Source organism: Anabrus simplex, chromosome X (assembly GCF_040414725.1).
Source record: "Anabrus simplex isolate iqAnaSimp1 chromosome X, ASM4041472v1, whole genome shotgun sequence".
NCBI classification, from domain to species: Eukaryota; Metazoa; Arthropoda; class Insecta; order Orthoptera; family Tettigoniidae; genus Anabrus; species Anabrus simplex.
This window is the reverse complement of record NC_090279.1, coordinates 154,027,718-154,041,373: the sequence shown is the minus strand read 5'-3', so window position 1 is coordinate 154,041,373 and position 13,656 is coordinate 154,027,718. Positions and strand designations below refer to the sequence as shown.

The 13,656-nt window shown below is 40.8% G+C and overlaps 1 protein-coding gene across 4 annotated transcripts in view; it reads left to right on the top strand.

Annotated features, from left to right (window-relative positions):
• The window catches only part of LOC136886130 (zinc finger protein OZF), a 52,179-nt gene extending 39,386 nt beyond the window's left edge, over positions 1-12,793 (top strand). For 3 of the 4 annotated variants that reach the window (XM_068230673.1, XM_068230671.1, XM_068230672.1), the window contains exon 6: positions 11,294-12,793. In XM_068230673.1, the coding sequence (XP_068086774.1) occupies positions 11,294-12,185 (892 nt within the window). In that variant the 3' untranslated portion in view covers positions 12,186-12,793. Of the gene's footprint in view, positions 1-3,123; positions 3,875-11,293 lie in introns of all 4 variants that reach the window. The other variant, XM_067158879.2, reaches the window with a different exon arrangement.
• Positions 12,794-13,656: the final 863 nt, after the last annotated feature.

Genomic DNA, 13,656 nt, shown 5'->3' with positions numbered 1-13,656 from the left:
CTGGTTTTCAGCTTTTCTGTATCAAATTTGCTAGTTTTCTTTATCTTAACTCTTTTGGTGTTTCTTGGATGAAGCTTAATTTTGATCTTGGATAGATAGTGGTCTGAGTCAAGGTTAGCACTTCTCAGGACTTTAACATTTTGGATCTCTTGTGTTGCTTTTCGTGCAATGGCAACATGATCTATTTGAAATTCTCCCAAGTGAGGATTTGGTGATATCCATGTCTTTTGTTTTCTTGGTAGATGTTTGAAGGCTGTTGACTTAAGAACAAGATTGAATGCCTTACAAAGCTCTATAAGCCTTTCCCCATTTCGGTTGGTTCGTCTGTGGGCTGTATAGTTTCCAACGATATTTTGGAATTTCCTTTCTTTGCCAATCTGGGCATTGAAGTCTTCAAGCAAAATGATTGTGTGTTTGTCAGGAATTTTTGATATAACATCTTCCAGGTCCTCCCAGAATTTGTCTGTTCCTTCTGGGTCTTTCTTGTTTGCCTGGTTGATTGGCGCATGTACCTTCACAAGCGTGTGTACGTTGTTCATACTCCAAAAGCTAAGCATCGAGACCCTGCTGTTAGGAGAGCTGAAATCAGTGACTGAATCAATAATTTTCCTGCTGACAATAAATCCTGTGCCAAGGTGTGGAACAGTTTTCATCGCACGTTTGCCAGTTTTCCCTTTGAATATTCTATAACCTTGTGATTCAAACGCATGTTCATCAGTAAAAGCTTGACTCTTGAATTGCTGTAATTAGGATTTCATGATGGGAGAGGACATCCGTAAGATGTTTGAGTTTACCAACTTTCAAGAGGGAGTTGGCATTGAAGGTAGTAAAAAAATTTCTGTGTTTGTGGCTGATTTTGTTCCTAGGAGTCTCCAATACCTCCTTGCATGTAGGTGCAGGCTCCCCAGAATCCGAAGGCCTGCTTGCGTCACTCAAGGCGACGGTGGATTGGTTACCACCTGGGGTACAATTTCCTGTTGAATTTTCCTCCATGCTTTGCAGTTGAAAACCTGTAGTTTGGGGTCGGTGTAGTTTTACATCGACCAAGTTACTTCCAAGGTTGTAAGCCTTGGAGAGAGCCTGATGTTTGACTCAGGATGGCATTTCCTCCATACCCCATGCTTCGGTTCTCCCGCCGGTATTCGGGTGGCTGATTGCAGTGGTTTCCCACTGGGCGATGGGGGCGCCACGTCCCTACGCCTATATTATTATTATTATTATTATTATTATTATTATTATTGCCATTGATGCTTTCACAGCCTGTATTCAGTCAGTCAGTACTGATCTCCATTTATGGCAGTCACCCAGGTGGCAGATTCCCTATCTGTTGTTTTCCTAGCCTTTTTTAAAATGATTTCAATGACATTGGAAATTTATTGAACATATCCCTTGGTAAGTTATTCCAATCCCTAACTCCCCTTCCTATAAATGAATATTTGACCCAATTTGTACTCTTGTATTCCAACTTTATCTTCATATTGTGATCTTTCCTACTTTTAAAGACGCCACTCAAACTTATTAGTCTACTAATGTCATTCCACGCCATTTCTCCGCTGACAGCTCGGAACATACCACTCATTACAAGTCATCACTCTCATTTTTGGTCCGTATTGAAAACAGCAACCTCACTTAGTTTACAAAAGGAGTACATATATTGTTCAACCTATTCAATACAATCTGATTGTACATTATTGTTCAACCTATTCTATTCAATACAGTACTATCTGATTGTACATATATTGTTCAACCTATTCAATACAAGATTGTATGTACTCCTTTTGTAAACTGAGACATACCACTCAGTCGAGCAGCTCATCTCCCTTCTCCCAGTTCTTCCCAGCCCAAACTTTGCAACATTTTTGTAATGCTACTCTTTTGTCGGAAATCACCCAGAACAAATCGTGCTGCTGTTTGTATTTTTTCCAGTTCTTGAATCAAGTAATCCTGGTGAGGGTCCCATGCACTGGAACCATACTCTAGTTGGGGTCTTACCAGAGACTTATATGCCCTCTCCTTTGCATCCTTACTACAACCCCTAAACACCCTCATAACCATGTGCAGAGATCTGTATCCTTTATTTACAATCCCATTTATGTGATTACCCCAATGATGATCTTTCCTTATATTAACACCCAGGTACTTAACAATGATCCCCAAAAGGAACTTTCACCCCATCAACGCAGTAATTAAAAGTGAGAGAACTTCTCCTATTTGTGAAACTCACAAGCTGACTTTTAATCCCGTTTATCATCATACCATTCCCTACTGTCCATCTCACAACATTATTGAGGTCATTTTGCAGTTGCTCACAATCTTGTAACTTATTTATTACTCTATAGAGTATAATATCATCCGCAAAAAGCCTTACCTCTGATTCCACTCCTTTGCTCTTATCATTTATATATATAATAAAACATAACCTTTTCCGAGGCACCATATCTGCTTTGTCCATATAGGCTATTGTTACGATGGGCTCGCCACACCCAAAGGAATTTTATACCTACTGCCAGGTTCAAAATTAGGCCGCCCCTAACATGGAATGAGACACCTTTCGTAGCCGCTCCTCTGGAGTACAGGCGCTACGGGTTTGCCCCTTCCGCCAGCTCCACCGTACCAAAGTCCACCTTCTCCGCTGTCCACCTTCTCAACAATATTTACAGCAAAGTCATGTGTGAAGGTGTAGAAGGTATAGAAATGTTTGAGCTTTATTAAAGATCTTAATATAAATTAGCTTTGTACACATGTATTTAATCCTTGCCTTCCAAACTTTGTAAACTATCTTAGTGGCTAAAATGAGTCTTTAAAAATCAAGAAATTTTTACTCAAAATCCACCAGAATTTGGAAATGCTTTTTAGGTCATTTGAAAATCAACATTGAAGTACACTGAGATGTGCCATTTGCTGTAAAAGCAAGAAGTTTGTTACTGAAAATTAAACTGCCCTAAGACACAAGTGAAATATTCCAGTTATGAGCAGGTGAAAAGGATGCTCTTGCACCATTCTATTTATTGACATCTGACCTGACAGAAACAGTGAACAGTTCCACTATAGAACAAATGAGAGATGATGTGGATATGCTGTGGATCATGAAAATAATGATGGTCTATTTTATTTCATTGCCAGGGACCTGAGACCAAAGTCAGGACGGGCGGTTGACCTCTTCGACGAAACTTCCGAGCGAGACGAGTTTCGAAGGGAGCAGAAGAGAATCTTGATGAGGAAACTTAGAGCATCTGAAACGGAAGAAGAAGCTGCTCTGCGAAGAGAACAGGCGAGGTTGAGGGCCAGGTACGCTCGTATGTTCCAGTCGGAGGAAGAACGAGAGAGGCGGAAGGAGCGGCAAAGGTTACGGATGAGGCGCGTACGTGCCTCGAAAACACCCGAAGAAATGGACCAGCAGAAGGCTCAGGATAGACTGAGGAAGAGAGTGATCCGAGCATTGTCTGAAATAGAGACGGAGATGCAGAGCAGGTACTTCTGTAATAAAGAGAAAGTCGACGAAGAGGAGGAGAACTCGAGCATAGAAGATCTAGAGACCTGTGAGATTCGAAGTAAGTACTTTGAGGATAAGGACGAGGACAGAAAGGAACGATGGAAGTTGTACATGAGGGAGATACGAGCATCTCTCTCAGAGGAGGAGCGCGAGAGACAGAGGGAACAGAAACGGTTACGCATGCGGGAAGTTCGAGCCAATCTGTCCCAGGACGAAGTGGAGAGGAGAAGAGAAAGAGGAAGGATGTACATGAGGCAAGTCCGAGCCGGTCTGACACCGGAGCAGATTGAGAAAAGAAGAGAAGAGGGACGACTACGCATGAGGCAGGCGCGCGCTATGCGGTCCCAGCAACTCCTGCAAGACGAAGTGCACAGCTGACAGGTCAGTAGCTCTGCTACGACATATACATTTATTATAGTCATTGTTAGGGCATTTATAAAATTGATTTGGCTAAACCCACACCATTTCGTTAGGTCTTTCATCTTGTATTAATAAGGATCGTCCCTTTATTAGTAAGCTACTAACTGGTGGTCCAGTTTGTTATGAATCCAGCTAATCACCTGCTGTTAACATGTTGAACCCTTCCCATATCAGAAAAATAGAAAAATTGCTCTTGGGTATTCATTTTTTCATCATCCATAAGTGCTCGAAAATTTGCAGTTTTAAAAAATTCAGTACTGCAAATCAAGATATGCACTTGAATTAGTGCATAATGTGGTTTCATGATATTATTCTGTCTACTAACAAAAATAGACAGAAAAATTCAATTCCTCGGTTTGTAACACAAGCATTTTGAACCTCGCTATGATCAAGCCTGAATATGGTTTTCCATTTTCACCCCAGACAAATGTTGTGATTGTGCCCTGGCCACTTCCATCCCAGTCCTCTCTGTTTCGTATCCCTTCACCTTCTTATTAGTACCTTCATGTAGTCCTCATCAAGCTCTTCCTTTAGTTTTCAAATTTCTTGCAAGGTGCTAACTGGTGACGTATGTTATGAATCCAACTCATCACACACTTTAAATAACATGTTTAACCTGTCCCCTATTAGGCAAATAATAGAATAATTTCATTCAAAAATTGTCCAAAAATATTCATTTTCAAAAAATCAGTATAACAGTTACACAACATTTTTAACAGACAAAAAGGATATAGAGAGATGTGCTTGAATTACTTAAGAATAGCTTCAGAATAGGACAAATTAACACATTGCTGACCGGATGCTTGAGCTTGTCACATACCCTGTGGACCGGACATTTTTCTACTAAGCATACTAGGGTGCACTTGATTATAAGAATGTACATAAATATTAAACCAATGAAGATTTTGTCTTTAATGTTGGTGGATCTGCCTTTACAAAACCATCTTCAGCGTTAATTTCTAACCTATAATTAATGTTTACATCGTTGTCATCGTCAGTCACTTGAATAAATAAGCACACTAGGTATATTTCGGCGTGTAGAGGCTTGAATATCACTTCCACTATCACTCTGACATTCAGTTTCCACTAATTCATTATCACTATATCCATTTGAACGATCATCGGCATATAATTCTTCTAAAATATCGTCATCTAACACCGTATTCCGCGGGCGCTCCATCTTGTCATTGACTGAACCGGCAGAAAGAAAGTCGACGTTTTGAAACTAAATCAAAGAATAAAAGAGGCCGTGAATGAAATAAAAGTGGCAGATATACGTCTAGGATTTATTCTACTCAATGTGCAAGTCCAAAATAGTTCAATATATGGTCAAGAGATGTCACAGGAAGAGCGAAAACCACGTCGTGAATAAAACCGAGATTTCTCGGGGCCCGTCACCTACCGCTGGCGAGCGTACTACGAGATTTCTCGGGGCCCGTCACCCATGTGTTGATCAGTACTGTTGAACATGACCTCCTCCTTCCATTATAATGGGGTTTTACTATATTACTCTCCTCTCCAAGCCGGACTGAGTGGTTTAGACTGTCAAGGCACTGGCTTGGAGCCCAATGGGAACAGTAGTACAACACCCACAGTATCCCCTGCCTGTCATAAAAGATGACTAAATGGGGCCTCAGGGGCTCTTAATTTGGTAACGTGGGTTGGCGACCACGGGGCTTTTAGTCAAGTCCTGGCATTGGTTCCATTTACTTGTGCCAAGCTCCTCACTTTCATCTATCCTGTCCGACCTCCCATGGTCACTCTTGTTCTCTTCCGACCCCGACACTGTTGGGTTCAGAGGGCTGTCTTTCATTTTCACGCTCATCATGGCCCTGTCTTTCTTTGACTGTTACCTTCATTTTTCAAAATTTCAGACCCCTTCCACCAAGGTGCCAACTATTATGGATTATCTGCAATTATTTCACCTCATGATTACAGAATTATGTTCAAAGGGGAAATTATAACGGAAAAGCTGACATTATCACGAAAAAATAATTTTCTACAGAAAAACGAGAAGGGAAAAGTTCAATCCTTTTGAGCCTTTCTCCTAAATCGTCCTAGTTTCAATGCTTGTGAGTTGGAAACGATACTCGATCGTGACTTCCTTTTGCGACCCATAAGCGTTGTAAAATTCATTCTGATTGAAGGAGTTCAGGCACTGCTCTTCTCCACTATAAATCCTTCAGTAATGTTGTATTTGCTGTGTTAAGTGTACCTGACAGTTGAGAGAAAAATTGAGAAAGAAGTGCCTTCATTTAGCACATCTGCACTGGAGTCGCTTATGGTTCAGAAAAAAAACCCACAATAGGTTTGTGATTAGTAGCAGCAGAGAGTGGTTCACTGAGCGTTTAAAGCATCTGTGATTAGTATCACTATATGAACGACACCATGGGTATGCGTTGCCTGTGATTAGTACCTACTATGTGAGCAACACCGTGGGATAGTACGAGTTCCTGTGATTAGTAGACTTCGATGAGGAACACCGTGGGTTTGCGTTGCCTATGAGTGGCGTCATTATGCGAGAAACACCCTAGGTCTGCGTTACCTATGCGGCATGCAATGCTTGTGAGTAGTACCATTATGTGTGGAACACCATGTGTCTACACTACTTTTGATTAGTACCGTAGCATGGTAAAGAGCATGGTTCTATTTGACTAGCGATAAGTACCATTATGAGAGGCCATTGACCTTGGATTTTGGACCCCTTTAGACAACAAGCATCATCGATTCAGTATTGTGCTTTGGAAGCAGTTCCTGTCATCAGTAATACTATTGTTTTAAGATAAGTTTCTGGGAAGGTGGGGCATTGCAGGTCGGATCCACTGATTGTTTTAAGTTCATACTCATTGTTCATTGTTGTCTTTTTGAATTCTAGTCAGTGGGTAGATTTTGGAATTATTCAGTATTGTGATTGTGGATCCGCTGATTATTTTAAATTCACATTCATCCATTCATTCTTTATCATCACGTTTTGAATTCTGGTCAATGAATGAATTTTGGACTTTAAAATTGTCATTACATTTTGTCTCATTTCGTACCATTAGAGGCCGATGACCTAGATGTCAGGCCCCTTCAAACAACAAACAACATCATCACCACCAGATTTCAACTTCCTAAGTATTTAAACAGAAATAAGCATATAATACTCGAAACTTTTGATACCTGAGCTCCCTAGTGCTGAATGGGAACTTGAAATCAAGAAAAGGTTCGTGTACTATACATGTTTATACATCTGTATATATGAAATAAGAGTTTTGTCTGTACATTGCTCAGAATTTGAAAAGAACGGTATTTCTGTATCGGTCATGTCCATAGTAACAAGAAAATGCACTTTTTACTTTTCTGTAATGTCTGGCTGTCTGGATGCCTGGCTGTGTCTGTATGTATGTACACGCATCACGAGAAAACGGCTGAAGAGAATTTAATGAAAATAGGTATGTGAATTCGGGGGATGAGCCACTACAATTTAGGCTATAAATCATTTTACTCACGCTGAGTGAAATGGTAGTTTAGGGGAAGGCCTAAAATTGAATTCTCAACTATTTGTTATTAGTGGTCGTATTTTAAAGAAAGTCGGTATGCAAAGTTGGGGAATAAGTTGCTTCAATCTAGGCTATCAATAATTGTATTCACGCTGAGAAAATTGGTAGTTTAGGGGAAGGCCTAAAATTTAATTCTCAGATATTTTTGTTATTAGTGGTACTATCTCGATGAAAATCGGTATGCAAAGTCGGGAAATAAGTCGTTATAATCTGGGCTGTAAATTTTTTTATTCACGCTGAGTGAAATGGTAGTTTAGGGGAAGGCCTAAAATGTAATTCTCAAATATTTATTAGAGGTGTAATAGTACTATAGCCTGTAGTATTAAATTTCCTATCATTCATGTCTTATACATAGTTACTGTACCGGCTGTGATCACAAAGATATTAATGATTTTGGATTTTTGTTACTAAGTCCATATCAACGCCGAGTAACGAGAAAATGGGTAAACAGAATTTAATGAAAATTGATATGTAAAGTAGGAGAATAAGGAACTACAGTTTACAGTATAAAATATTCTACAAATCACAGAGTAGAAAGAAAACTAAATGTGAAAGCCTACAATATAGAAAGCTCATTACATTGACCATTGTTTGTTGTGATGTGCTTTGCGTCTTCTGTTGCCCCTCATCTCCGGTAGATAGGATTACTGCTGCGTACAGAGTGTTTTTTTATTTGCTTTACGTCGCACCGACACAGATAGGTCTTATGACGACGATGGGATAGGAAAGGGTTAGGAGTGCCTTAGGCCTTAATTAAGGGTCAGCCCCAGCATTTGACTGGTGTGAAAGTGGGAAACCACGGAATACCATCTTCAGTGCTGCCGACAATGGGGTTCGAATCCACTATCTGCCGGGTGCAAGCTCACAGCTGCGCACCGCTAACCACACGGCCAGCTTGCCCAGTCGTACAGAGTGTAACAGCCTGCCTGAATATTGATGGGAAGTAGCTGGGGAGTTACATGACTTTCTTCTTTAGCATGCCATTCCCCTGGTTCATAAATTTTCTGATACTACTGGTACATAACACACTGGATTATCATAGCATTCGAGCTATTCACACCCTACTCTGAGGCACTGATTGGAGTGAACAGTGTGCATATTTAACAGAATAATGGCAGAGGAGTGTTCACGGCAGTCTGCGGCCTGGTCATTCCAGCTCTGGAACTTTGGACTATTAGATTGGCACCGCAGTACTGTTTGTTAAAAGTGATAAAACGTCCGGTTTTTCATTTGATCGAGTATTTTATATGATAGCATTGCTTTTAATCTCTTCATTCCTACTGACGTTTTTGTAATGACCTATGTTGACTTCAGTTAGAAAAACCATTGTCAGTCTTTCTGAGAATCCCGTAGCAAATCACAGGTACATCAGCTAGTTTCTAAATATTTATGTGATTTGATAGAATCTGATGATGTTCTTTCAAGAATGAAACCTTTCATTCTATTTTAATTAAGTTGTTCCTTTTTCACGTATAATACTGTTACCATGTTTTTCTTTTTCAGGTAGTATATAAATTTTTAAAATCAGAATTAGTTTTGGCAAACTGAAGAACCTAACAGTTATATAAAAATAAAAACAATATATATTTGGTAAAAGGCCAGGAAGAATTAGATTACCGTATTGAAAGTACAACATTGTTTCCTCACAGCACTTCACAACATTCATGAACTCCACTGTGCATTACATTACTTTTCTCATGTGGAACTGTTAGTTCTGTGCTGAATTCTTTCAATTTCAGTGGGTTTCTGAGAGTTGAGTTAGTATTAGTTTGTGATTATAAGGTGTGATCAAAAAGTTTCTGTTTGAGGGTGGTGTTGCAGCGGACATGCAAGGTAGCGCTACTCCGATGCGGGTATATAAGCACGAACATATAGGCAAAGGGATTAGTGTGGCAGTCATGTCGTGCCGAGGTGCGTGCGTTAAATGCGGCCAGATTAACTATGGCGACGTTGTTACCAAATGCATCCAAACAGACCAAAGTGCTGTTATTCTGTTCTTGGCTGCCGAAGGACAAACACCGGTAAATATCCATCGGAGAATGAAGACTCTGTGTATGGGGCAGCATGTCTGTCGAAAACCACTGTTGTGGAATGGTGCACCAAGTTCCGTGTGGGTCGCGTTTCGACACAAGACACCGGTCGATCCTGGAGGCCAACTCAAGTGGGAGACACTCAAGCACCCGCCCTATAGTCCTGATCTCTCCCCATGCGATTATCACGCCTGTGGTCCCCTTGAAAAGGCTTTCAACTGTTGACGCTTCCTGTCGGACGAGAATATGCAGCAGGCGGTTACGGACTTCTTCATGCAGCAGAATGCAGTGTTTTACCACATGAGGATCTTCAACCTGGTGCGTCGGTGGGATGAGTTGCTCAATGCTCACAGCAATTTTGCTTGATTGGCATACCAATTCATCGCCGGCCCCGTGGTGTAGGGATAGCGTGCCTGCCTCTTACCCTGAGGCCCCGGGTTCGATTCCCGGCCAGGTCAGGGATTTTTACCTTCATCTGAGGGCTGGTTCGAGGTCCACTCAGCCTACGTGATTACAATTGAGAGCTATCTGATGGTGAGATGGTGCCCCGGTCTAGAAAGCCAAGAATAACAGCCGAGAGGATTCGTCGTGCTGACCACACGACACGTCGTAATCTGCAGGTCTTCGGGCTGAGCACTGGTCGCTTGGTAGGCCATAGTCCTTCGGGACTGTTGCGCCATGGGGTTTGGCATGCCGATTCAGGACTGCACAGCCCTCAGAGCAGAAACTTTTTTGGTTGCCTCTTATATAAAAGATAAACTTGTGAGTAGACATCTAAAAATATTCTGGTTACAAGTAATGAACTTCATTCTGGTTCTGTATTGACTACAAAAATCTAAGATAAACATTCTAAAAGAATTTAATTGTATAAAATCCACCTGTTCAATACACATTTGCCATTTGATAAATGGTCTGGCTAAAAAGCTACATAGGACATCACGTAAAATAATACGAAGATGAAAGACATATACAAAAACAGTGATACATAAAAAACTTGAGATAGAATACAATCAACAATTGCAATAGCAGTCTGTTTAAAATGTTCATAGGTTCAATCGTGTACGAATTTAGCTGTAACAGGTATGGGTATAACTGTTTTTAACACAACTATTGGTTGGCTGGAGGAATACTTTAAACTTTTGAAGACTGTTAAATGTTGTTCTATATGTCATGCTTCTGGAAACGGAGTGAAGTTTTAAAATCCGTAAAATTTGTTCATAGAGAATACGAGTATAGTCAGGATTTCAAGGAAAGAGGAAACATTTAAGTCTTCAAAAGTTTAAAGTATTGCTCCAGCCAACCAATAGTTGTGTTAAATACGGTTGGACCCACACCTGTTACAACTAAAGTCGTCCAAGATTGAAGCTATGAACATTTTAAACATAGACTGCTATTGCATTTGTTGATTGTATTTTATCTCAAGTTTTTTTATGTATCACTGTTTTTGTATATGTCTTTCATGTTTGTGTTACTTAAGCTGATGATGACCTGTAGGCTAGGTCAAAACATGTCCTATAACCTTTTAGACAGACCATTTATCAAATGGCAAATGTGTATTGAACAGGTGGACTTTAAACTATTAAATTCTTTTAGTATTTTTATCTTAGACTTAAACTATTCTGAATAACTCTCAAAAGATAAAGTTTCCCAACAACTGCTATTGCTCAGGTAGCTAAACCAAATTTTGTCACTACAGTGCACTTTCTTCAAGTTATCTGACACAGACTGTAAAACTAAGCTAGCTTGCTGTTTATACACTGTATGGAAAGCTGTCCATGAATTTAATTGATATCTTATTTTTTTTACAGAGTTGTTCCTGTGGCAATATATGCCAATTATCAGTTACAACAATCCAGCAGTAAATGCGAATTTACCTGCAGAGCCTGTGGACAACAGTTCATGGAGAAGAGGGATCTGATCGTACACTCGCGCACACACAGTGGGGAACGTCCGTTTGTCTGCGGGGAGTGCGGGAAAGCCTTCCTTCAGAGAGTCCACCTGAAGCAGCATTCTAGAATTCACACAGGAGAAAAGCCCTATTCGTGTTCTGTATGCGGGGCTGCCTTCTGTCAGCAAGTGCAGCTGAGTCGACACGAACGTGCTGTGCACTCCGGCGACCGGCCCTTCGTGTGCCAGCAGTGCGGCCATCAGTTCGCACAGCGCGTGACTCTCACCATCCACGAGCGGAAGCATACCGGTGAGCGGCCCTACGGCTGTCCACACTGCAGCAAGCAGTTTATAGACACTAGCGCCCTCAACATCCACCTCAGAACGCACACGGGAGAGCGGCCATACGAGTGCGAGGCGTGCGGGCAGCATTTCTCGGAACGAGGGACGCTGACGGCGCATTTGCGGACACACAGTGGAGAGAAGCCATATCTGTGCATGCACTGCGGGCGGTGCTTCACGGAAAGAGGCTCCCTTGTGGTGCACATCAGGACTCACACGGGAGAACGCCCGTTCAAATGCGATCAGTGTGACCAAGCCTTCTGCCAGCGAGGGCAGCTAAAGACTCATCTCAGGAAACATACAGGAGAGCGACCGTACATCTGCGAGTATTGTTCAAAGACCTTTGTCAATAGCAGCCATTTATCCAGGCATAAAAAGAGTCATACAAATAACATCCATGAACAACTGCTTTGTGACCAAAATTTGGTTCCTGATGGCACTAAGGAGCAATATTCTGAGTTACGTAATTAAAAACTTGTCCTTCACTATGGAAACACATACTCATCCTCGCTGTTCCTCCATAATATTTAGGTGCATAGAGTAGTATTTCTGCTAGAATGACCAATATGTAAGATTTTGGTACTTTTCAACTTTTTAAGAGCTAAGCGGCAGATGCCGAGCTATTTGAAAATACAGTTAAGCTTGGTTAGTTTGAAGTTGAAGGGCCCTAAGAAAGACATTTTTCAAGATTCCAGACTGGGCTAGTTTCAATTTCTTTTTTAAATTAACACGTTGCTGACCGGGTGCTCCTTACGCTGGACATCCCTTGCATTCCTGGCCATTTTCTGAGCAAGTTAATGTGAAAGCACATGCATAGAACCAAATGAGCCTGGCTTCACTAACCTTGTACAGTTGTAACTATCAAAAGGGTTATAGGAAGGGCCTCCTATTCAATACCAATTAAATTGATGCGATTATCTTTTATTAAATATGGGAACTAGTTTCGACCCTCTTATAATGGGTCGTCTTCAGCCACAATTTAAAAAAAAATGGAAAAATAACATGCAAATACAATCACCAGCAAGATAGGTCTAAATGATTTAGTGACTCCACCTTTATAGTACAATGTATGTATGTATGTATGTATGTATGTTGGGTATTCAGCCCGAAGGCTGGTTGGATCCTCAACAGGTTCACCATTAGCTGTCATAGGTGGTGTACTAGGGAAATGAGGAGTGAGGCAGTTTCCGGTTGCTTTCCTCACTGAGCCAGAAGTTGCTATTGCACATCAGTCTGCCAAGCCCACTGAAATGTGTGCACCAACTGACCCTATGAGCGACATTTTCACACCATTCATAGCAGGGACTGGCTGCATAAGGAATAGCATTACTAGCATCACTCATACCTCAGCCACTTTCATATTGTCAAAGCCAAGTATAAGACTGAGACAGATCAATGAAAGTAACAATTTTATTCTAGCCCATACCGGAAGACATAGTGCACTGTAAACACTACATCTTGCCAGCAAAGGCCTTACAGTACAGTACAATGTATACAGTAAAAAAAAAAGGAATAACAGTGTGCAATGTATAAAGTAAAAAAAAGGAAGAACATTGTGCTATATTGTAAAGGTGGAGTCGCTCAATCATTAAGACCTTCAGTCTTTAGTTCTTTGTGATTCTATCGCCAACAAAATACTACAGTTAGTATGTCTTGAACTTGTTGACATAACATGTTTAGAAACACACATGAGTTTTAAATAAATTGATGTTTTACACATGCAGCCAGAATTTAGTGCGGTAATTTGAGCTCATTGGAAACTAGTCTTCATATAAAAAACAGTATAGAAGAATATAAACACTGCACGGTAACCTCATGTCAGATTTACAAGTACGTTAAAAAACTGGAAGTTCTTCTGGTCCCCTTTATGTGCTCTGATCAAAATTTATTGCATTAAATATCACATTATTATGCATACAAAATAAAAACTTTGGAGTCTAGT